The sequence below is a fragment of the Enhydra lutris genome, unplaced genomic scaffold (genome assembly GCF_002288905.1).
Source record: "Enhydra lutris kenyoni isolate GAN:26980312 unplaced genomic scaffold, ASM228890v2 scaffoldscaffold62, whole genome shotgun sequence".
Taxonomy (NCBI): domain Eukaryota; kingdom Metazoa; phylum Chordata; class Mammalia; order Carnivora; family Mustelidae; genus Enhydra; species Enhydra lutris.
The window spans coordinates 1,407,442-1,431,929 of record NW_019154146.1 but is presented as its reverse complement, the minus strand read 5'-3'; the positions used below and the strand labels follow the sequence as shown (position 1 = coordinate 1,431,929).

The 24,488-nt window shown below is 53.4% G+C and overlaps 1 protein-coding gene across 1 annotated transcript in view; it reads left to right on the top strand.

Annotated features, from left to right (window-relative positions):
* The window catches only part of LOC111158702 (SPARC related modular calcium binding 2), a 177,009-nt gene that overhangs the window by 48,343 nt on the left and 104,178 nt on the right, over positions 1-24,488 (top strand). The window contains exons 3-6 of the mRNA XM_022520911.1: positions 5,546-5,652; positions 6,493-6,592; positions 19,852-19,899; positions 22,912-22,962. Of these exons, the coding sequence (XP_022376619.1) occupies positions 5,546-5,652; positions 6,493-6,592; positions 19,852-19,899; positions 22,912-22,962 (306 nt within the window). The remainder of the gene's footprint in view (positions 1-5,545; positions 5,653-6,492; positions 6,593-19,851; positions 19,900-22,911; positions 22,963-24,488) is intronic.

Here is a 24,488-nt window from a genome sequence, read left to right as displayed (position 1 = left end):
AAGAATGTGCAGGTGCCTATAGATTTCAAAATCAGGTTTACTTGGTGCTTCCGCCAACACGGGTACCAATATTAGAGTCACTTTAGAACGATGTTGTTCGCCGCAGGTTTATTGTAAGATAACTGGGTGGGGCGCCCGGGGGCTCCGTCGGTGGAGCGTCTCACTCCTGAGTCAGCCCCGCCTGGATCTCAGGGTCTGGATCTCCTGAGTCAGCCCGGCCGGATCTCAGGGTCTGGATCTCACGATCGCCCTGCGTTGGGTTCCGTGCGGGGCGCAGAGCCCACGTAATAGATACAACAAAGTGTTGGGCATCCCACACCTCGGCTGGGGCAGATTGAGGGTTCAGGGTGGAGAGTCGGAAACTTCCCCTTTTCTCCCTATCTTGCGAGGGACGTGAGTCTGTGCCCCATGGGGGTCTCCCTGGAAACAGGCTTCAATCCGGAATCTGACTTTTCCTGCAGAAGCGCTTTGAGCCCCGCTCCCAGGTCCCCGCTCCTGGCCCCCGGCCCCCGGCGGGCCTCTTCTAGGGGCTGGCTCCCTCGCGCAGGCCGGTGCATTTCGCCAGCCGCTCACCAACCCTGTCCTGACATCCAGCAGGCAACACCTCCAGTCTACCCAGGGGGCTAACGGGGAGGAGGAGGTTTCTGGGGATGGGGGAAGGTAAAGCCAGCCGCTGTGCGGAGGGGCCCAGAGACAGGGATCCCGCTGCATGGGCAGATTTGGCTGCGACCCTCCTCTGTCCTCGGTGGGCACAAACACGGCAGACAGACGGCACGGCGGGCCCGAATCTCGCTGCTCTGAGTGGGCAGGAGCGAGCACAAGACTGAATGCCCCTTATGCCCTTCACGTGATACCCATAACCGTCCGAATTTTTCCTCTGTACTTTACCTGGTGTTGGAATGGGCTCGTATACCCTAGTCTGACACATGGGAAACTGCGTGTTTTGAGGGCTTTTCCGCAGATGGGGGGTGACAGTTCCATAGGCCTGTTTCGAATATACTAGTTTGAAAACAAAAGCTGAAATATTTTAGTCCATAGTTAATTATATTGGATTAAAATGTTTTATGAATTTGATGTTGGGATCTGACATTGACCTTGAAGAGAAGGGCAGTGGTTTACGCAGAAGGACTTCTAGATCCGTGGGGTTTCAATGTTCAAAACTTAGTGAACACATTAATACTTTTCTTTTGATCTGAGGCAATTGGAGATTTCTTTTCAACAAAATTGCTGGCATTGAATAAAAAAGCCAAAAAAGAAAATAAAAGGGAAGAAGAACCGTAAAATGCCAGGAGGCGTGGGAACTGCTGTGCGATTTCTGGAATCAAAGTGATCACGCATACGTGACAGAAACAGCCACCCTGGGATTGCCCGGATGGAGGAAAGCAACGTCGTCACAGAAGCTCCGGACGCTGGCAGACAAGCGTCCGTGTCCGGGTGTGGTTCGGTTACTGTAAGTCAGCGGTCAGGCTGCTGCTACTTTCTTCAATAAAACAGGTACTTCCACTGAAGAAGTCTATGTAGGATATAGGTGTGTGTGCGTGTGTGTGAGTGTCTCTGTGTGCATCTGTGCGTGTATATCCGTGTTGCACGTGTGTCTGTATATGTGCACGCGTGTGTGTCCGGTCATGTACATGTGTGTGCACGTGTGTGTCCGCACATGTGTCCCTCACGTGTGTGCACATGTGCCTGGTCGTATCACACACGTGCATCTCCACATATGCGTGTCCTTCATGTGTGTGCACGTGTGCGTGGACCCATCACGCACATCTCCACATATATGTGTGCACACGTGCATGTGGCCGTGCACGTGTGTATCCATGTGCATGCACGCACGGCCATATCACACACATGCATTTCTGCACACGTGCATGCCGCGTGCACACATGTGCATTTAGGTGTATGCACATGTGTGTCTCTGCGTAGGTATGTCTTACATACACATGTGCACACACATGTGCACAACGCACATGTCTGTGTATGTGTGCACGTGTGTGTCTGTAGCCGTGTGCATGCGTGTATCAGTGTGTGCCCACATGTAGCTGGTGCACATGTCTGTGTCTGTGTGTGCCTGTGCCTGTGTGTGCACGTCTGTGTGGATGTGACTCTCTTTTGTCCAGTCTTCAGGCTGGGTCCTGGTCAGTGCCACCCGCCCTGTGTAAGCCACACTTCTTCCTGCCCACAGCAGGCTTCCTGAGGCAGCCATGACATAAGGAGGTGTTCTAGGACTTTTTAATTGTATCTGCGCTTGTCTCTTACAGAAACCCTACACGAACCACATTTTTAACTCCTTTCTAGTGTTCTAGTAGGTCTGATGCTAGAAACGTCCTTCTTCATGGACTAAAGTCGGCAGGACGACAGGTAGCGCCATCGCCTTCACGTTCAAGCTGCAGTCAGAAACCCACCAGCGCTTTCTGGAACGTCACGTGAACAGTGTCTTCCCTGTGCTTTCGCAATGCCCGCACTCTCCACGTGTTCGTGCACCCGCAGAGCTGGGAGCCTGTCGGCACAGCCTCACGCCGTCTGTCCTGGGAGGCTGCACTCAGACCTGATTAGAGGGGCTTGGTGACAGTTTGCGGGGTCTGTTTCGATGCCCGGACGCTCGTGGTTAAGTCCCGCACAGATGGTTGTCGTTGGTCGTTTCCTGCGTGAATGTGGCGAGAGAGTTCGCAGGTGTCTAATTGGCCACCCCGGTTATGGACTAAAGCGTTTCCTGTTATAATTTGTTTCTGTCTCTCTGCATTTAAACTGATAATAGTCATTTAGAAGGGAAACTCTGTTCCTTTCTTCTCAACTCTGAAGCGATGCTTCCAGCAGACACTCCCCCTTGCTGTCCTTGCTGCCTGGTGGCAGAGGGAGGAGGGGTCCCCCTTGCCCGTTCCTCTGGCCTTTTATCACAGCACAACCCCCTGTATTAGGGAGGGAGAAATGTTCTATTTAGGCAAAGAGCTTTGCAACACAGAGTCCTTGCTTTTTCTCAGAGTCTGGCCTTCAACATTACGGGTGGATAAAATATTAGAACCTTTCAAACAGTGTCTGCCTTCACTGGGTGCCAGGACAAATAAAAGGCACGTCACTCACAGGACCAGCGCTTCTGCGGCCACCGCCCCAGGACAGCATGCCTCCTTTGTCTGGCCGTCGCTGCTCGTCTGGCTCCCCCACTCTGAGGCCAGCCCTGTCTGCGCTGGGCCAGCGCTGGGCCGCGAGCACGCAGCGGCGGGGCCCGTCCGCACCCCGGCACACGGCACCCAACTCCGAGTCAGGACCGTGTGGTAGCCGCTCCCGCCCGAGTCACCACCCAGGAAAACACCCGTCTCGCCTCTCATCTCGCTGTGCTTGGTACTGGGATTTCAGTAAAGAGGGACATCTGGTTTAGCCCGAGTGGGCGTACATCAGCCGTGTAAGGGTTTAAAGTGATGTTGAGGACACGGGGGAGGGTCCGCCCCCAGGATCACTACGCGCACGGCACCTAGGGCGAACTGCTTGCCAAAAATGTCGATCTGGCGTGGAGTGTTCTGACCGCAGTGTAACAAGTCATGACCTAAAGAGAAGGGAAGGGAGGTGTGACTAATTCCGAGTGGCATTCCTGGAGTTCTTGCGTATTTCAGTGGACTTGCTCTGGTGGCCGCTGACCCCTCTCAGGGGTAAAGACCCCGATTCAGAACACGCAGAGTCGGGGGCACAAGCAGCTGGGTGGGCAAACGGAGCCTGCATCTTCGAAGGACGGCTGACACAGGCCCCACAGTCCTGTGCCGCAGGCTTGCCTCTGGCGACCTCCTAGCCAGCGACATGCTGGACCAACACGGGGAATTCAATCTCCCATGAGAGGGGCGAGTCGCCCGCCCCAGTTTGAGCCGATCAGCAGTTGAATGCAGAGTCTTCTAGGAAGGCCTCCAAGCCAGGAACAAGGTCTGTGAGTTGCCTGGAAAATTTATGCTTTTTTCCCATGTCCCACAATAGCTCAAATATTAGAGATGATGTGTGATTCCATCTGTGCCCTGGTGAGAGCTTGCAAGCTGGAAGTCCTACCGCTTTTCCTTTTAGTCAGTCAAACCACAGGTTATACTTAAAAAACGAGGACAGCAGTCCAGCAAAGCAATGATTTGTCCTCAGCTAAAACACAGACTGCACTAAAACCACATGTTGCTGAGCCCGGGCTGGCCAGGCCGGACTGTAGATCAGGACGTGAGCGCAGAGCCTGGATGAAAGGCTGTTTTCTACAGCGTGTGTACCCGTAACTCACGGTACAGCCGGCAGCCCGCGTCCCCCTGAAGCCCAGGACGGGTGTGTGGGGTGGCAGAGTCTATATTCAGCCCCTGGATGCCACAGGAGCTGTGGCCGCAGCTGGAGCCCTGGAGCGGGTGCCCAGAGGGCACGCTGTCTGAGCCAGCCGTCTCCAGTACCAGGCAATCAAAAGTCACCATCTAAAGATCTTGGCCAGTGGACACGTTTGAAGAAGTATATCTTGGAGTCCAGACGGCCTTTAAGATCTAGACAACTTGTTATTTAAATCTGGAAACACTTTAGAAAAATGGGGAAAGCCATTCTTCTTGAGTCTGCAGGCTCAGACGAGCGACATCATACGGCGGCCTGAGGAATGGAAACGTGAGCCGGCATTGGTGTCCTGGGGCTCGTGGATGACACACGGGGGTGTGCTGCTGCCCCTGCCCTATTGGGGGCTCTGGGGCCCAGGCCTCTGCACCTGTCACAGACGTCCAACATGAGCAGCAGGAGCTCCGGCCCCTTCTGGTCCCGGAGGTCGTGCGTGGGCTGTGGCAGGCTATGGGGACAGCAGAGGAGACTCACTCCTGAGCCAGGGTGGCCCTTGCAACACATGCATCTCCGTGTTTGGTTTGAGGGTCTGTCTCCAAACTCCTGGTGTCCGGACAGAGATGACACATGCCAGTGTGTTCAGACTCTTCCTTTTTTTGTGAGTTTCTTGGGTCCCGGAAGATGGCTCCCTGAGGAGCTGGAGGAACGTAGAAACTTTTACTGAAATATGTTATGGTGATGTTAGTACAAATGCCTGAAAATATGGGACAGAGTGGAAGGAGGACTAAGGATATGTGACTTTTTATCTGACTTACTGTCAGACTTTCCACTCGTCGTTGGGGGTGGGAGGAAGGACCTCAGTATGGCTTTGAGACCTTGGGGTGGCATGACGGACACGAGGACCACTGTGGTTTCCTGGCCAAGGCAGTCTCCAGACCTCGCGGCTGAGGGCCATGGCCTTGGGTCTGATCTTAGAGGGGCTTCTAGACCTGGCCCGCAGTGTGTGTGTCCTGGAGCTGGTGTGCTCATACCCCTGCTTGGACCCACAGACGTCCGTCTGCTGCTGGCCCCACAGGGGGACGTCTTCACCTTTGAGGAAGCAAAGTCCTTGCAGCTGGAGAAGCAGAGGGACTGTCTCTGAGCCTCAGGTCTTCTCACTGCACAGGCCTGAGGTCCTCCCATGGGGGACCCTCCGCCCCACCCACCCACGGTGGGTGACTCTGTGCCTGCCTCTCCGGGGTGTGTAAGGGACACCTGTGCTCTGCTCCTTCCACAGACGTGTCCAGGTGTGTGGCCGAGAGGAAGTACACCCAGGAGCAGGCCCGCAAGGAGCTGCAGCAGGTGTTCATCCCGGAATGCAACGACGACGGCACCTACAGCCAGGTGACCTGTTTTCCTGCAGCTTCTGCACCTGGAGGCGTGGGCGGGGCCGTGGGAAGGAGGGCCGGGGGCTCCTGTGGGAGAGGTCGCTGCCCCAGTCGGGAGCGAGTGAAGGACAGGGCTGACTTCCACGGGCAGTTGTGCGAGTGAATTCACTCACGCCTTTCTGGGGAGCAGGTGTCTCTGTTGGGGCCACGCTGTCCACCTGTGTCACTCACTGTGTCCTGCCCCCCAACCCCCTTGAGGTGGGTCAGCCCCTGTGCACCAAGCTCTTCTCTGAGGATCTAGTCCCAGAAGGATTCTGAGAGTAGAGAGTAGAGCCCACCCTGGAAGTATGCTGGGTAGACCTTGGGGAGCAGGAGGGATGCCAGGGAGAGCCTGGCGGGGGGCGGGGCCGGAGGGATGCTGGAGAGACCCCGGGGTGGGAGAGAGGGAGGGATGACAGGGAGACCCCGGGGTGGGAGAGAGGGAGGCTGAGGAGATGGGGGAAAGGGTAGTGCGAGGGATGCCCTGGGGACCCTGGGGAGTCAGAGGGATGCTGGCGAGACCTGGGGTCAGAGAGTGGGAGCAAGAGAGATGCTAGGGAGACCCTGGGGTGGGGACAGAGCAGGAGGGATGCCACGGACCGAGGTGGGGAGGGATGCTGTCCCTTCCCCTCATGTCTGCCGCGGTGCAGCGGGGAGAGGCTGAACGTGTCCCTGGACGCCCTGGGGCCCAGCTCCCCCGTGGAGACATGAGTGGCGGCTGTGGCTCAGATGGGCAGGCGTCCTGGACGCGGCTGCACAGGTGCGGGGTCACGGGAGACGCGCTGCCGGAGCTGACCGCTGTCCCACCCGCCCGCAGGTGCAGTGCCACAGCTACACCGGATACTGCTGGTGCGTCACACCCAACGGGAGGCCCGTCAGCGGCACGGCCGTGGCCCACAAGACGCCCAGGTGCCCGGGTAGGTCTGTGAGCGCACCCCGCGCCTGCCACGGACCACCGCCGAGTCCTTCGGGTGTGCCCGGGTCTGCGTGCGGTTCCCAGGGGACCCCGTGGGGTGGCTGTGGGAGTCACGGGGGGGACGAAGCCGAAAACAGGGAGAGCTGTTCTAAGACGGTTCTGCCACGGAGGATCTGGTCTGACTCTGGAAGGTTCTTTGATTCAGGATGCAGGGTTTTTTAGGAATGACCACAAGGACTGTAGTCAGCAGCGGAAACCGCCACATGTTTCTTTTGGGGAAAAAAGAAAAAAGTTCTGGTTTTATATGTATATGTTTGCAAAGAAAAAGAGGCTCATTCTCTGTGTCCATTTCCAGATGGTTTGTTGGTGTTATTTTGTTTCTCAGAAGAGGGCCTGATACGCCGAAGGCTTGATAGGGCCAGGAGTGTAACCTATGAAATAATCCATTTTCCTTTGGTATTTTACCAAAAATGATATAAATGGGCCTGGTCATCTTCACTGGAGAGAGTGAGACAGCGTGAGTTGTGATTGATCTGACCGTCTCGAAGGGACTCGTGATCTCTGCATCCAGGTTCCCAGATCAGACTTGAGTCCATGGTCGCAGCAACCGTAGTGAAAACGAAGCACCGAGCGTGTTCCCGAGTTTTCACGTAAAACATCGAAGTGTTTGCCTTTAGGATGTCCTTTTAGACTCACTTTTTAAAAGTGAGACATCTTATAATTAGGAATTCTGTTCATGATTCAGACGTTTACACGGGGAGCCACGGCGCAGGCCAGAACTTGCGACTGCTGCGGTACGATGATATCTGTAATCAACAGTGATGCGAACCTCGCATTCCCAGTGACTCGTCGTCACTTAAAAGCCAAGGGTGTGCGTCATGTGGAATTAAAATATATTTATTTTTAAATCTCCTTGGTTGTCCAAGAGCTAAAAATTGCTGACAAATATTTTTAGTGCACCAACGTTTGCACCTAATAATTCTTCTACGACCTCATGGAGCAAATGGAAGGAAGAGGGACATGAGCACATGCTGTGCGCCGCCCTCCGTGCCTCTCATTCTGGGAGACGCCATCGCACAGGTATCTTTTTCCAGGTGTGCGACTCCATGAGTCACCGAGCCTTATTTTATGAAGGAGAAAACTGGGGGATGTCCAAGTCTGTGATTTTAGTGATACTGTTAGAAAACTAACTTGTGTCTGGAAGATCTGTATCGGGGAGCCACGTGTACAAAATTGGCCGAATTTCTTACATTCTCCAAATAGTACTTCGTTTTTGGAATCAAACCACCACAGTACCCACTAGCACATCCCTTTTTCAACCAGGTGCCAGTAATTATAATTAGACTGTGCAGAAAGGCTGCATTTCGTAGTGGCTGAGTGGATGTTTTTGGCCCACGTGGTGGGAAACAGCGTGCTTCAAAGTCTGGCGTTTCTCGCGTGGGGACCGGGCCAGGCTCGGTGGCTCGGGTCAGGCTAGCGGCGAAGGTGGGGAGTGCCGCTCTCACACTCACCGTCTGCAAATGAGCGTCTGTTCTCGCTCCTGGGCCGGGGCGGGGGTTGTGTGGGCTGGGTCCCCTCACGCCTGCTGACACCCGATGCCGTCTGTGACTTCCGAGGCGCCCTGGGAAATGTCTGCCAACCCCACGCTGTGTCACGCATTTATTCTGCAGGAATGTGGGTGTGGGAAAGCAGGTGTCTGCTTGGAAACCGCAAGGTTTGGGGAATTGCTGTGAGAGTCTGAGGTCGGGGAGGGGTTCGGGACGGTAGTGCTTGCACCCACATGCATGACGTGCGCAGAGACTCACAATGCTCGGTTACACGCGCACACACGGCGCCGCACACACGTGCATGATCTCCTTGTGATAAACTTCGGCATAAGGCACTGTGACTTCTCCTCAGATGCTGACAGAGCCTCACTGATAACGCAGCAAAGCGGGGGGATGGGACGTCTCTGCCTGGGGTCCTTGTGCTGACATTGCTGCAGAGGATCGCATTTTCCATCTGCAACCAGCCAGGGACCTGTTCTCCGGGGACATCGTCCTCTCCGCACCGGTAGATGGGCGCGCGCCTCTACCGCTGGTGCCCATGATCTACTCGCTGTAAACCGTGGGCGTGGTTTTCATCCAGTTTATTAAAATCGCGTCAGGCTCACTGTTCAACAGCTGTCTTTCGTCCTGGAGTTCACACCAACCTTACCCTACAAACAGCCGCCACAAAATTGTGACAAGAGATTTAAAATGTAGCCGTCAACAGAGCCATCGTTCCGAACGGGCACGTGTGTTTATCGCGAATCTGTGCCAGGGCACGGTGAGGTAGGCTTGGGGAGGGAGCAGACGTCCTCATGTTAGTGAGGTGTCAGAACAGGGAGAAGACCTCCTGCCCCCAAGTCCTCCACCGGCTTGCTTCTCCCAGAAGACCCTTTAAAAGGGGGAACCTTCCTTTATTCCATAATTATGTAATCTTAAGCCATTAATGCAAAAGACCCAAATTCCTATTAATTGATAAGGAGAATGAGATGAGACACTTGAGCAGAAAAATGGTCAAAAGTCCTGAAGAGACAGCGTTTTATAAAGGAGGAAACCCTAATGACCCGCGAACATAGGAGGAAGTGTGTAGGCTCATTAGTACCAGGGAAATGCAAATTAACATTGCCATGAGAGTCCCCTCCACACCCCTTGCCCCCTCCCAATTAACAGCAAAGAAAAAGTGATCTGTGATGTGTTGATAGGAACATGGGTGCACAGACCCTCCCCCACTGCACCAGCAGAACCCACTTGCCTCCGACAGGGGTAACGGGGTGCGGTATGGCTCCAGGGACGCTCCTGGTTTGCAGCAGGAGACACGTGCAGAGCGTCCAGATCCGCGTTTGTGGCAACAACCAGAATTGGGGAACGGATGGATGGCCACAGTGTCCAACTGGATGGACCACGTGTTTTGGTCAGTTTGCTCGGACCCATGGCGCCAACGTGGTCCTGAGCAGAAGCGCCACAGAACAGAACACACGAGTCCACTTAAAATGCAAAACACAAATCAAACTCAACTCCTGCACTTAGAGAAACATCCCCGGGCAGAAAGCCACAAAGGCAATGAGGAGGGGTTGTGGTAGCATCAAATGGCCGTTCCAGGGGCAGAGGGAGGATTTTGACCGGAGAGAGGGTGGGACCTGTCAACTCTGCATGCCTGGGAAGCTGCTTCTCTGGATCTTTGATGACAGATTGTCAGGCTGTGCCGGCACATCGGTGGCAGGAGTGCAGAAGTCCACAGCTTTAAAGAGAAAAAGTGAAAACTGCAGAGGTCATTGGAGGAAATAGCCCAGGGGCTTGAACCCTCAACCTGAGGGTCTGGATGGGGGGAGGGCGGGGAAGTAAGGATGCACCGGGGCTGGAGGGAGGGATGGGGTGAGAGAGGCATAAGGGACGGTTTGGGGACACCCGGCTGCCATCCTCGATGTACTGCAGAAGTGGAGGCAGTGGCTTGGTGGCCCGTGTCAGTGTCGTGGCTGCTGCCCGTGTCTGAGGGGACCCGCCAGGCGTCAGGCGTCACAGCAGCCCGGACTGGAAGTGGTATTACCTTTTAGTTCCTTCTAGGTTACAGGTGGGGACTCCACCAAGGCCTCTTTGCTTGGGACAGAGCTACAACTTAAAACTCTTATCTTTTGTCTCCATAGCCCACATTTTCAGCCAAATCCAAAAATGCAAATTCACGAGCCATGAACTTACTTGGAAAATGCGTAACTCCAGACGAGAGACCCACGAGTCGGTGGAGGCTTTGTCCAGGCCCTGGCAAGGCACTTAGAGCACAGGGAGCTGCGTCTGCCCCCCACCCAGCCCATCGGTTCCCCACTGCTTCTGAAAACCCGCCACTGACTATCCACACGAGCCCAGGACGGTCCCCTGGGGTCAGCGCTCTGCTCGGATTTTCATAGCTAGTGAGTCTCGCGCCATGTCCTTCCAGCCGTGGCCACGGACTCAGGGGTGCTCAGGCGGGGAGAGGCAGAGGCTTCGGTGGAGGGGCGGGTTTGGGGTGGCAGATCCTGGCCCACGACACCCCGTGGACATGCGCTTCCTGACGACTGAACCACTGAGTGTGGTGACCCCCTAACGAGTCCTAAGATGCTGTGTTAGTAAATCAGCGTGTACGTGACGCGTCCCACCTGGAAACTCACGGAGGGCATCCAACGTGACTCCCCCCAAGGAATCCACTCGTCGTGCGTTGCTAATTCATTTGTGGTTGAGCCTCCGCCAGGCAAGGCACGCACGGTCTGTTGAGGGCACCGCAGACACGCGTGTCCCGGGCGGGCGAGGTCGGCTTGCTGCGTGAGGGTGGACAGGTGAGGACAGTTCTGAGAGGAGGGACACGTTCGCCTGGCATAAGAAGGGGCACGAGTGTCTTGTTCTCACCACTTGTTCTCGAGCTGGTGCTCCTCGCTTCTCTCTGCCCTGCGGGTCCTGAGGCCGGTGCAGAAGGTGAGCGTGGAGGCTGGTGGGAGCTCCCTCCCTTCCAGGAGAGAGCGCGGCTGCACGGCGAGCGGCACACTGCCTTGAGAAGCATTCAGGACCGAGATGCTGCTCTTTGAGCGCCTCCCACTGCGCCCCAGACTTTGCCCTGTCTGAAAGTGGGTGTTTCTTGCTCGTGGTTTGGAGATTTCTTTGCTCACCAAGCCCTGTGGGTTTAAACCCCGGGTCAGGAGATGGCTTTACGCTCAGGTCTTCTGCATGGGAGGTGCTCAGGGGATGAAGGAAATGACAGGGAGCGCCCCAAGCAGTTCCCGTACCCCCTGTGCTGGTGGGGGGCCGGGTCGACATGCCTCCATCTGGACGCCGCTGATTCATATTTATTCTGCAAGAACTTTTTCTTCTTCTTTTCTTCTTCTGAAGACTTGAAGACTGACATTACCGGGGGCAGAGTAGAACTCAGAAACAAAGGACTCTTCTCCAAGGGAGGATTTTTGTAGCTTGTCTGTTCGCTGTTACTTGGAAATCGCTCCAGGCTCTTCCCTTCTGCAACTGTGCACCGTGGCCAAGGGCTTATTCCTGGCACGGGTACAAAGCAGCGTGAGACACGTGAGCTGAACCTGCCCGCAAGAACTCTCCGTGTCACGACATCCCCGGAACCTTTGTGTGTGGCTCAGCTGGGAGTTTGTGTCTGACGTCAGCTGTAGGTCTGGGGATACAGAGCAGGAGAGGAGAGACATCCGCATCCATGGCTGAGGCCCATCCATGGCTGAGTTCCCCGTCCCACCCCCTCTTAAACCAGGGTCGGTTGTGGGTAGAGTTGTCCCAAGCGGGATGGGGGTCCTGTTCAACCCGACTTCCCCACTCCCCAAGTTCCGGTGCCTTCTTGTGGGGCAGGACAGAAAGCTGGCTCTCGGCCCCACTCATTTCCTGGCACGTTCTATAATGTCCGGTGTCACCTCTCATTTGGGGTCAGTCATTGGAGACACTGCATGTCTGCGGAGAGGCGTGAGCACGTCATGGCCCTTTCCTGATTGCTTATCTGAGTAATTTCACTCTTGGGTTTGGGAAGGTCCAGGCATGGAGGAGAGAGGGCTTGGGGTTAGGTCGGAGGCCTCTCGGTGCACTGCCCACATGTGTCCTGCATCGCCCCAACGCCTCTAGCTTTGGCCTCTCCCTGACGGGGGCACCTCACATTTCTATGAAAATCCTAATCATTTCTGAAAATGTTCCCTTGGTAGAGAGAAGCTAACTTTTTTTTTCATTTTTCACTAATGAATTTCCCGGGTGCTCAGGGACCAACCTGCACAGCTGAGGAATTTGAAAGAAACTTCCAGAACAACTGGATTTCCAAATCCTGACGTCAACAGCACAACCACAGCTGGCTTCTCGGGTCTCTAGAGTATTTCTTTGTACAAATGCTTGAAATGCAAATTCAGGGTTGCTTTGTGTGAACCAGAAAGGTTACTGATCAGAAGGAGCCCCTTTTTTCCCTCAAAATGGCTTTTTTTTTTTTTTTTTTTTGCCTTAATAATTCTCTTCCTGAAAAAGGAGAGTAAAGGAAGACATTTCGGTGCATACTGGCAAGGGAGTAAAAACAGACAGCTTTAGGTCTGAGGACAGAGCCTGTGGGTCGTTGGGGCGAGACCCAGAGTGGGGTTACCATGGCTGCCGGGAGGCAGTGTAGACGTCACTCACTGAGATGGGCTCTGGAGAAAAATGCAAGTCATCAGGAACCGCTGTGACCGTTGTCGAGGTATTGAGGAAACTCATTTTACAACCCTGATGAGATAAAACAGTAATCTGATAGAGCCAATACAGAGTTTGTTAAACTACTGATACACTTTACAGACTGTGGAACTGTTTTTAGAGGGAGACAGAGCGAGGGCGCGTGCATGTGCGCGCGCACACACACACACGCGCACGCACGAGAGTCAGCAGGGCAGCGAGGCGGAGGGAGATGCCCAGCGCAGAGCCCGACACAGGGCTCCATTTCACAGCCTTGAGATCATGACCTGAGCTGAAATCAAGTCAGACGCTCCACCAGCTGAGCCCTCCAGGCGCCCCTCCCGGCGATTCCTGTAAAGCCAGTATTTGTCAGACACTCAAAAGAAATCTGTGGTCGTTAAGGTCATGAATGCTCGGCTAGCGTGAGGTGTTACTTGCCGCTGTCAGAGTCTGTGTGTGATGGGTGTGTGCTATGTAGCCTTACGTACAGGGAAGATTGTGGGCTCGCCAAAGCTGCTCCCGCACCATCTACTGATACCCAGGAAGCATCACAGTCCAACTGGTCTTGAACCAGAGGAGACACTGCCCTGAGGGTCAGCTGCTGTGTCACCCTAGGGAAGACGATAAGGCCAGCTGGACACGGGCATGGGTCTCGTGGAGTGAGAGAAGAGAGTACACGTCGTTCATGGGTTGGGTCCAGTGTGGGAGGGCAGGGGCAGCACACAGTTGTGGTGCCCACCACGTTGGACACAGTCATGGAATGATTCACGGAAGGTCATGATGTTCTCTGGACTGGGCACTTCTAAGCTTTGACACCAGTGTTCATGGGGTTGGGTGCCCTGAGGCCCCCAGGAGGTAACCAGGCAGGAGCTGGGCTGTAGTGATGGGTTAAAAATCGGGTGCAGGTGGGCACCTGGGTGGCTCAGCGGGTTAAGGCCTCTGCCTTCGGCTCAGGTCATGATCTCAGGGTCCTGGGATCGAGCCCCACATCGGGCTCTCTGCTCTGCGGGGAGCCTGCTTCCTCCTCTCTCTCTGCCTGCCTCTCTGCCTACTTGTGATCTCTGTCAAATAAATAATAAATAAAATCTTAAAAAAAAATCGGGTGCAGGCAACTCGCATTGTGCACATTGACTCAAACACGTGACTATGTCCAGAGCCCTTTGTAGGGCTGGCCCTGGACCTAAGAGCATTATGGGGTGGGCTGGTTTCCAAGCGCTTGGACGTCAGCGTTGGTTTCCATCCTGGGCTTGACACCCATGCGTCCCACTCTCTGTCTTTCTGCCCTGGCTCTCTACCACTGGGCCTGTTGGCTGCCGGAGGGTCAGCAGGCCTGAGATCGGGGGACTGTTGGAGCTGGCTGAGGTGCCGTCCACCGCCACGGGTCACACTCAGCCTCCCTGACTCTGAGTCAGGGTCTTCCACACACCAGACTCTGCAGAGGCCAGGCTGCTCAGACAGTCCCACATGGGGAGCTGTGTCCTTGCAAGCAGAGGGTTTGCACACAACAAGGGGACAAGCTGGTGCCCAGCGCGCGTGCATGCCCCAGGGTGCTGCTGCCCTTGCTCCCAACTCACGCTGCTCTCACCCAGGGGGGCCTGTTCTTCCCTCCCTCTGCTCCAGGGGCCTGCCTGTCTGCTCAGCTCCCCAGGGGCAAACAGTGCAGACACGGATCCTGGCTCTGCCGCTTGCTGGCTAAGCGACTTGGGCCAGTTAGGCACCTGCCCAGATCTCAGTCTTCTCATCCGTATAGTGGGCATAATGCTGGCGCCTACTTTATAGGGTTGTTATCAGCATTAAATGACTTGATGGATGGGAAGGACTGAGGATGGTGGCCAGCACAGTCGGAGCCGCACAGACGAGCTGTGCTCATGGCTGCTGGGTCTGTTGCTTCAGTGAGTTCCAGTTCACGCTCATCTCCCCAGAGCAGATGAAACTCTTCAGTGCTGTCTCTCTCGTGTCGTGTGTTGGCTGCACGCAGTGAGCATGTGTTGAAGGAACCCAAGAACGTGGTCACGGAGAGACACCGACGTCACCCAGGCGCGTTGGTGCCCTGCCTGACTACTTGCTCTGAGTGGGGACGGCATTGCTGTCTGTCGGGTGTGGACCTTGTCACCACCTCTGCCTGTGAAATGCTCCTACGTGCAGACAGAGGCCGCGGGTGGACTGTGCCACAGACCTCAGGGGCACCTGAGGTGATTTAGCTGAACGATCATTGTGAGCCTGTTGCCCATCGGGTTCTCTGCCGTCTTCCTTCACCGGCGTGTAGACGCTCCTGACACCGCCCATGTTGCAGATGAGGGAAAGGAGGTCGGAGCAGGTACAGCCGCTTGCTGAGGGTCACGGAGCTGTGGGTGGTGAGTTCGTGCTCTGGTCCCGGTTCTGCGACCTCCCTGCACCGTGAGGCCATGAGCTGTTTGTGGGGTCACTCACGGCACCGCAGGCTGTTCTGAGCATGGAATGAGGGGCAGACACCACCGGCCAGCGCCTGAAGAAAGCCCACTGGTTTGTCCTATGGTGGGAGGAGGGGCCTGGAAGGGATGGGGAGATGGCTTTCAGAGAGCACAAGGCCAGCTGGGTTACTCAGAGCGACGGCAAAGAGACGCGTGTCCAGAAAATTCAGGAGGAATGGAGCCCACTATTCTTTCTATTCTTTTTCTCTCCACCGCCCCCCCCCCCATTCTGTCTCTTTTTTTCTGAAGCAAAGCCGTGTGATGCTGTAAGTCTCTACTTGAACGTGCGATTTCCAGAAAGAGATAAATCATGGTGGCTTGTTGAATTGGGCCCTGACGGAGCTGGCCATTTGGCCTGTTGGATCTGTGCTCCCCTGCCTGGGCTGACCTCATGAACCCTCTCCCTTCTGCCGGGGCTGCACACACTGGAGACCGTCCTCCTTCCTGGTGTCTGAGGCTGGGGAAGGAGCTGGCTGAGACCACCGACTCAGCAGAACCTGGCACCCTCCGTTGGGCAGCCTTCTGGCAACATGTTGGGATTCCAGACTGTAGCTGGATTTGAACCAGGTGCTCAGAACCACAACTCACATGATTTCCCCCTTAAATCATAGGTGTTCTTCTCTCCACGTTGTATTTTTGTGGTTTCCTCCACTGGTAACGTGTACCCTAATTGCTAAAAAAGTCACGTCTTTTAAAAGAACATTTACATGGGATGAGAGCCCACCCATGGAGGGACTTCAGCTGTGCCCTTTGAGAGATGAATCCGCGGGGCAGTGTTCATGTCCGTGAGCAAGGATCAGGTCTCTAAGGTGCAACTGGCCGGCCCACAGCTTACGAAGCTGTTCACTGTCCCTCAGGCCCCCCCGTTTTGAAGCCTTTTTCTGCACCTAAATCCTAGAATCTCACCCGTTTCTCTCCCCCATTCCAATTGCTGGGAATTCTTCAGCACATCCTTATCTCCAGAAAACCATAAGGAGAGAGTGAGAGCTGATTTCTGGTTTGGGGTTCATGGATTCTAGTCGGCACGCAGTTTTGCTGCCTGGAGAGTAACATCCAGCTTTCTTCCACATCCTTGGGGACAACGTTGCCGGGAATGATGTGAGGTTTGGGGGAGGCTTTTTCTCCAGAGACAGTTGGAAGACAAAGTAAACAGCACCCCTGGATCTTCTCCAAATTCTGTTGCAAAATACTTGACTCATGGAGCAGGTTACCAAGGACACTTGACTCTGCTTTAAAATCACTTCGTACTGTTAAGAAAAAGATGGAATTATTTTTGTGTGGCCTGGTTTGAGCAAATACCAAGCCAATTTCGGGGGCTGGTGTGCAAGCTCAGGGCTGGTTGGTCGGGGAGAAAGTGCGCCCGAGGGTGCAGGGAGCCCTCTCCAAGGCCCCCTGGGGCCTCAGCCTCTTCACCCCGAATCCGCAGCTTCTGGTCCTCAACCCCTAGATTACACAATACTGCCTTAATCCAGTGGAGAGGCTCTCTTGTGAGGGGCATCGGATGACTACATAGCGTATTTACAGTTAGCTCAGAATGTTAAAACCTGAGTAGTCATATCCAGAAATATTACTGAAATATTATCATTTCCAGTCCAAAATAGAACACATTTTTTGACTCATTGCAGAAACACATGATAACAGTAAGCTGATGACTAAAGATGGTTAAGCTCTTTAAGAAATCTGGATTTGTGCTGGGGAAATTGGACAGCTATGTCTGGAAGAATGAAACTCGACCATTCTCTTACACCACACACAAAGATAAACTCAAAATGGATGAAAGACCTCAACGTGAGACAGGAATCCATCAGAATCCTAGAGGAGAACATAGTATCCTGTTCGACATCGGCCACAGCAACTTCTTTCAAGGTATGTCTCCAAAGGCAAAGGAAACAAAAGTGAAAATGAACTTTTGGGACTTCATCAAGATCAAAAGCTTCTGCACAGCAAAGGAAACAGTCAACAAAACAAAGAGGCAACCCATGGGATGGGAGAAGATATTTGCAAATGACAGTACAGACAAAGGGCTGATATCCGAGATCTATAAAGAACTCCTCAACACACACAAAATAGATAATCACATCAAAAAATGGGCAAAAGACATGAACAGGCACTTTTCCAATGAAGACATACAAATGGCTATCAGACACATGAGAAAATGTCCATCATCACTAGCCATCAGGGAGATTCAAATCAAAACCACATTGACATACCACCTTACACCAGTTAGAATGGCCAAAATTAGCAAGACAGGAAACAACATGTGTTGGAGGGGATGTGGAGAAAGGGGAACCCTCTTACACTGTTGGTGGAAATGCAAGTTGGTGCAGCCACTCTGGAAAACAGTGTGGAGATTCCCTAAGAAATTAAAAATAGAGCTTCCCTGTGACCCTGCCATTGCACTACTGGGTATTGACCCCAAAGATACAGATGCACTGAAAAGAAGGGCCATCTGTACCCCAATGTTTATAGCAGCAATGGCCATGGTTGCCAAACTGTGGAAAGAACCAAGATGCCCTTCAACGGACGAATGGATAAGGAAGATGTGGTCCATATACACTATGGAGTATGATGCCTCCATCAGAAAGGATGAATACCCAACTTTTGTAGCAACATGGACGGGACTGGAAGAGATGATGCTGAGTGAAATAAGTCAAGCAGAGAGAGTCAAGTATCATATGGTTTCACTTACTTGTGGGGCATAAGGAATAACACGGAGAGAAGGAAGTGAGTTGGGGGAAATGGGAGGGGGAGACAAACCATGAGAGACTGTGGACTCTGAGAAACAAACTGAGGGTTTTGGAGAGGAGGAGAGTGGAGTGTCGGGTGAGCCTGGTGGTGGGTACTAAGGAGGGCACGGGTTATATTGGAGTACTGGGTGTGGTCCATAAGCAATGATTCTTGGAACACTGAAAAAATAAAATAAAAGTAAAAAAAAAGAAAAGCAATCTGGATTTGTGGAGATAGGTTCAAAGGAAGAAGCGAGCAGAGCAGGGCCCCAGAAGGTTTAAGAGAAGGCCATAGGCTGGGGCCCCCTTTCTATCCCAGAGAGTTCTTAGCAGAGGTAGAACCGTGTGTTTTGAAGCCTGGAGGCCGTGGACTGTTCTCCCGGGGGGCAGGAGCTGCAGCTGGGGGGTGAGCCCTTTGGCTGCCGACTGGAGGGCTGGGCATACCATGGTGCTTCCCGTCTATTGGAGGATTAAACCTTCCAGATGTGTGTCACTTGGCTGCTCTTAGACCCGCAGCAGGAGGAGTAGATGTGTTTCCTCCCGAAGCTGGGAGCTGACCCCACAAGAGTGTGGCCAGAGCGTACGCACTGCTGGAGAAAGGTCTATTGTGTGTGCGTTTTGTTCCTTGAGGTAAACCCGCTGACCTTTTGGGAGAGTGTGTGAGAACCCACTGCCTTCGTGTGATTTCCGCCCATGTTCGAGAGAATGAATGGTTTCCGCAGGGGTGTGTTAAGTTCTCTGGGCGGAGAGAACTTCCCCTAGGATGAATTGCTGGTACATTCCCTCCTATATTACTGTTACAACCCAAGACATAGGGTAAACATTCTTAAATGTCACCAAGTCTACATCTTCAGCACAAATGTTGGTTTGTATCTCAACGTCACGTTCAAATTATAAGACACGTCAGTGGGTTTCACGTTCCGTGTGGTGAGGTGTTTTCGCTAAGGCGTGCACCCCAGCAGCAGACGGTGGTGATTCTCAATGAACCCTGCATGGACGGTTCTGAGCGCAATTAGCAGGTAAACTCCAAATTCATTCAGAATAGAATTTTCTTTTTTTAGTCCTTCGGGCAGTGCAATAATGGCGAGGGAGTCAGGGCTGGTTGCCGTTTTGAGCTCCAGGGGAAGAGAGCCACGCCTCACAGGTGTAGGGCAGACCTCTTGGTGTGACATAGCTGTAGACTCGCTCTCGTGACTTACTCCCACAGCCTTAGCATTTTCCCAGCATTCTTCCGCTAAAAGACAGTTGCTCAGTTTTCTTTTGTATAGAATGAAATCCAGCTGGAAGCAGGGTTTTCTTGATCTTTGGTTGCATAACTTTTTTTAAAAAAAAGATTTTATTTATTTATTTGACAGAGAGAGATCACAAGCAGGCAGAGAGGCAGGCAGAGAGAGAGGAGGAAGCAGGCTTCCCGCTGAGCAGAGAGCCCGATGCGGGGCTCGATCCCAGGACCCCGAGATCATGACCTGAGCCGAAGGCAGTGGCTTAACCCACAGGGCCACCCAGGCGCCCTGGTTGCATAACTTTTTATTTAAAAAAATGTTTCCTTTTTAAAATAATGTGCTCTGCTGCGTCAACATGGCAAAATGCATGTTAAGGGGATTAGGGCATTTCCAAGTGAAGGAACGGTGATCTGTTTATTGCATATGGGAGTGTATGTCCTCACGTGCGTGGCCAACTAACGAGTCAGCAGCAGACGTCGGAACTCGTCTTTGGTTTGCTAGTCGAGGGCCTGTGACTGCAGACGACGCTGTCTTCTCAGCATACACGACGGTGTGCGTCGTTTGACTAGGAAGCGACAAGCACTGTGAACTGCTCAAAGTGGGACCCAATATTTGTGTAACAACTGTCGAAGACCACTTGGGAACCAAAAATAATTTATTCCTCGTTGTCCCCTTTTAGGTTCCATAAATGAAAAGGTGCCCCAACGGGAAGGCACAGGAAAAACAGGTAACTATCTTAAAATAAATTTCTATGCTGATAACATGTAGCAGCTGATTCAATTGTAGTGTGGACTGTGTGATAAGGAGAGCTGACGCACTTGACTACTTACTCATTCAACCCCCATGTATGGGTCCCTTTAGATGGGCAGGGACCTGAGGGGCTGGCGTATAACCCACGCTGCCCACGTGAGGGCCTCCCAGGTGGGGCTTTGCTGGGACCCTGGTGCGGGCAGGTGCCACAGGGGTCTGTCCCTGTGGGAGGGCTCTAGTTTGGTGTTGGGTTCCACATGTGGTTGTGGAGTCTGGGCAGTCACTGTGGCCCATCAGAAAGAGGGGTATGCTTTCCACCTGTGACAGTCATGCCCTCGGGGACTGGGGACAACGAGAACCAGGTAGAGCAGCGGGCCGTGCGCTTTTGGAACCCCTCCGTGGCACCTGGTTCATCTCACACAGGCCACGGCACATCCCCATGACCGTCCACGAATCCCAAATATTCTCTGTGCCCTTCCTGCAGTCATCATCCTGTAGACTCAGGGATGTGTTTTTCCTCCTTTATATCGACTTTTAAAGTCAGAAGTTGTTTTCAAGAGAAAATAAAAATTTTTTAGAACCAAAATTTTAGGCATTTTTTTTTCTGATGTAGGTTATAGTGTATGACCCAGTAACGAAGGAAAGTGGTGTAAAGCCGAGTAGACCTGGGTTTCATTCAAGTCCATTCCCACAAGCCGGCACTGAGGCTGTGGCGGGCATCGTCCCTGCCCTGGGAAGATGGTGGAGTCCCTCAAGTCATGGAGATAAACACAGGGGATAGGCATCTGGGATGCATCAGCCGTGAGGACAGTGTGCAAGGGGGGCTTGGTGGGAGTGTGCGCGGACCAGCCTCGTGAAAGAGGGGGTGGTGGGTGGGCGTGGAGTGTGTGGACATGGGGATGGTATGACGTAGGACAGAACAACCATATAATTGGGGAAAATAACCCATTTTCTAGGGGAAAGACAGCAGCAGGCAGAGTTAGAATACTGCATGGAGCAAGGGTTTACGTTCGAAAAAGAATGTTCGATGACCAGCATGGACTTGGGTCTGTGAGGTCCCAGGGCGGGCCTGTCAGTATTTTGTAGAGGGGAGGAAGGGGCAACTTTCATGATTACGCACCTCAGTCAGAGGCTCGGGGGGCAACGGTGACAAAAGCAAACTCCCTCTGAAGCGGTTTTCTGACTCAGGCCTTGCAGCACCCGCTCTAGAGGTCAAACGAAAATCCCTAGGGAACTGGTATGTGAGCACAGAAATTAATTTAAGGCAGGAACACATTCCTTCTACTGAAGGCTCTTGCTATATAGACAGTTACACAACAGAGAAAATGCCTGAAATTAAGCTGCACAGCTGGCTTATGGATAAAAATGAGGCCTTTGCTAACTCTAGTGGGGAAAACAGAAAGCACATGGCACTCCCCAGTTTTGTTTCATTTTCTTGGGTCTGAGTTCAGTAGGTGCTGGTATGCTTGTTATGCTGGGACAGAACTCCACACGGGCCTGAGTGTAGACGCTGGTGGAGGGCGGTCATGCTGATGGGGGGTAGGGCCTGGACCAGGAGACACGGGGGCCCCTGGTGCCAGAGATGGGGGGTCACGGGGGCCTCATCCTCTCCCCGTGCCCTGAGCCTCGCCCGCCATGAGTGAGCTGGGCTGACTTTTTTAGGCTGGCTTGGACCCAGTGATTTTGGGAGCAGACTCGTGGCCCCACAGTGGTGACGTGGCTAGGCCTCAGTAAAAACGTACAGCACTAATAATGTGCTGACTGACATCACTTCAAAAGACTTCTGAATGTGTTTGGTACACTGTAGATACGTCCCCGTTTAGTTTTAGTTTCTGGAAGGAGATGACGAAATATTTGATGGGCTTACAGGCACTACCAGTGTTAGAACTTGAGTTTCTCGAATAGGCAGCATTACATTTTTTCAGTGTTCTGACAGAAAGCAAACTTTTTTTTCCCCAAAAGATCTTTGTGTGTTAAAGTTTTTAAAAAAAAGCTTTTTGGTTTCCCCCCAAGAAAAGTTTATGAGAAACTTCGTTTTTATTCTTCAGACATCTGGGAAAGTCATGAATCACAGATAAGCCTTGTGGCTGGTCCTCATCTCCCTCACTATTTAGCGTCTTTTAATCCTGAAATTATTATATAACCGAATTGCGTGAGCAAGCTTGAGGGAAAGGCCCAGGCTGGCTCTTGGGAGCCCTGCAAGGTGCCTTGTGACCGCCCCCAGGGCAGGGGCCCCGCTCACCCAGAGCAGACTTCCAGCAGCTCCTTCTCCACATCTCCCTGCTAGATCTCAGAACTTTCTAGAACCTTAGGCCCTACCAGGGATCCCACAGCCAGTTTTTTTACTGATTAAGTAAAGATTATCCACGGGACCTGTGCCTCCAAAGAGAACGCAGAGCACTGCTGTGACCCCCTGGCCCCCCGCTCTGTGACGTTGACTCTTGTCCCTCCATGCGTCCCTTGCCCCAGCTTCTGCAAGGCTGAGGGATGGGCTGATGGTGCAGGGGTGCCCAGAGCAGGAAGTCAGACACGATTCTTCGATCCCGACCTTGTGCTCAGGAAGATGGGGTGGGGCCGGAGCAAGCATATCTGAGGTCCCCGAGCCTTCCCAGCCCATGTCTCTGACTTTGGTCACCCCAGCTCGCGGACTCTGCCAACATGAGTCCCCTCCCCGCTGCTGTGCTCCCTGGTTTACGTTATTCTGTCTCTTGCTCGCCAGTCCCAAGCTGCTCTGGCTCCTAGGGACACCCAGCAGCTCCCCCAGGGCCGGTTTTCTGCCAGCATGTACCTTATGTGGAAGCACCCCAGGGCCCCTGTGCAGTTTATGGGGAGCCCCTGCCCGGCTCCGCTCACCCGTGCACCTGGGGTGGTGGTTTTGGCTGATGTGTGGGGTGTATGCAAGCCCCCCGCTTCCATCCTGTACGTGCACTTACTGAACTTACTCTCATAATTGTAGTCTCCTTGCAAATCTTTTCCGTTCTGAATTCAGATGATGCCACAGCTCCAGCGCTGGAGACTCAACCCCAAGGAGATGAGGAAGGTGAGCCCAGGAGAAAACAGGGTCTGGCTGGGGGAGGATGGCGGGACACATGGGGGAGGACGGCGGGACGCATGGGGGAGGACGGCGGGAACGCATGGGAGGACACGGAAACACACTGGGATAGTCGTGGGCAAGGACAGTGGACGTGAGCCCGGGAGACACAGGGTCTGGTCGGGGGAGGAGGCGGGTGTGCACGGGGCCATCATGGGCCTGGGAAGTGCAGGCAAGTCACGCTGCTGGGAGTCCCCTCAAAGTGGACTGGACTTGGCCACTTGCAACTCTATGAGGGCTCCTGCCATCCTTCCTGGTGGCTCTGGAGAGGGCTCGTGAATGGGGCCATGTGCTTTCATACAGCACGACACAGAGGTCTTTTTTTAAATCAAAATTTATGAGTTGAGATTGTACAATTGGGATGGCATAAAATATTTATTTCAAAGGGTGTAGACACGTACATCCTGTTCCTTGCTCATGTGTCATGTCTGACATCATGTCTCCACCGCAACGCGATGCATGAGATGAAATTTGTGAGGTCACGTGTGTGCGGGTGTTTCCAACTTTGTAGTGATGGCAAAGGTGGATTTCCCATTCCTAGTCTTCCTTCCTTTCTTTCTTTTTTTTTTTAAAGATTATTTATTTATTTGACAGACAGAGATCACAAGTAGGCAGAGAGGCAGGCAGAGAGAGAGGAGGAAGCAGGCTCCCTGCCAAGCAGAGAGCCCGATGCGGGACTCGATCCCAGGACTCTGGGATCATGACCTGAGCCAAAGGCAGAGGCTCACCCCCCTGAGCCACCCAGGCGCCCCCATTCCTAGTCTTTCATACGTCGCCTTCAGTATTTGCCAAAGGCTCACAGGTGCTCAGGTCAAAAGGAACAAGTGTTTGAAGATGAAATGATAAATAAGTCAGAGACTGAAAGGTAGAATGACAAGGTGCTCCGTAGAGAGCGGGAACAGGAGGGCTCACGTCCGCAGGGCCCCAAGTCAGCTCACGGAATCCGTGGATGCTGCGGGTCTGAGGTCACAGGCTGCGAGCGTGGAGGGTGGCTCTGCCGCGGGGTCTCGGGCCCGTGGTGTGAGTGGTGCGCACGGCAAGCGCTCAGGGGTTTGTCCGATGGTACTGCAGAAAGGGATCATTCCTGAAATGTCTTACACAAAATCGTATCTTCTGTGTTGTGGTTTGTACCAAGTCTTCCCTGAGCAGAACCGCGTGTGCCGCACAAACGTCCCCTCTTTGCGACACGAGGGTGGGTTTCTGTCGGGGTTTCTCCCTGGAACCCGCTTCTTTGACGTGAGGCCAATCTGAAGACGTATAATTCTTGTTTACAGTCTGGGGGGAGGAAACGGGGAGGGAAAAGCAAATGCCCAATGTCTAAAAATGTATATAATGCTTGCCTTTTGTCTCACATGCATAATCATTTTAACAGTTTCTTTAAAAATGTGCACAACGTGTGTCCTGAGCGCACTGCCATTGGCTTTTAGGCCGCCTACCGAGCTCTTTCATCGAGAGACTGTGTCTTCAAGATGCTT